This window comes from Sinocyclocheilus grahami, unplaced genomic scaffold (assembly GCF_001515645.1).
Source record: "Sinocyclocheilus grahami isolate Dianchi unplaced genomic scaffold, SAMN03320097.WGS_v1.1 scaffold280.1, whole genome shotgun sequence".
In the NCBI taxonomy this organism is placed as follows: domain Eukaryota; kingdom Metazoa; phylum Chordata; class Actinopteri; order Cypriniformes; family Cyprinidae; genus Sinocyclocheilus; species Sinocyclocheilus grahami.
The window spans coordinates 1907384-1907864 of record NW_015505459.1 but is presented as its reverse complement, the minus strand read 5'-3'; the positions used below and the strand labels follow the sequence as shown (position 1 = coordinate 1907864).

The 481-nt window shown below is 37.6% G+C and overlaps 1 protein-coding gene across 1 annotated transcript in view; it reads left to right on the top strand.

Moving 5' to 3' along the window:
• Positions 1 to 481, top strand: part of LOC107600261 (uncharacterized) — a 15667-nt gene that overhangs the window by 14343 nt on the left and 843 nt on the right. The window contains exon 7 of the mRNA XM_016292105.1: positions 304 to 481. This exon is cut by the window's right edge and continues 843 nt beyond it. Within this exon, the coding sequence (XP_016147591.1) occupies positions 304 to 477 (174 nt within the window). The 3' untranslated portion in view covers positions 478 to 481. The remainder of the gene's footprint in view (positions 1 to 303) is intronic.

Genomic DNA, 481 nt, shown 5'->3' with positions numbered 1-481 from the left:
TGTTTCTGTTTCCTGATTTAGTTCCTCATTAGTTTCCATGGTTTTTGATTAATTAGCTCCACCTGTTTCAGTTCTCCCTGATTACTTTTCTAGTACTTAAGTCCTGTGTTCTCCCTGGTCTTTTCTCTGCCATTGTTTGTGTCTACGTGTTGTGCTACCGCTTGCTCCTGGATTCCTGCTGTTTCTTGTTTAATTTTTTTTATTACTCGTGGGCTTTTACTAGCACAGTACCGTTACATGTATATGGACCTAATTGTTCAGGAATGCATTTTAAAAATACTATTTTTACATGTATTTCATTAGGTTCAAGCCCAGACAGAAGACGAAACTGGAGATAATCGACCCAACACAACCTACTGCACAGTAGGACAATACCAAGAACAAAAAATCCCCCCTGAAACAGAGAAAACAATTTATTCAGTGGTGAACAAAAAAACAAACACGAAACCACCTGCCATTTCATCTGATGACACTTAAAAAA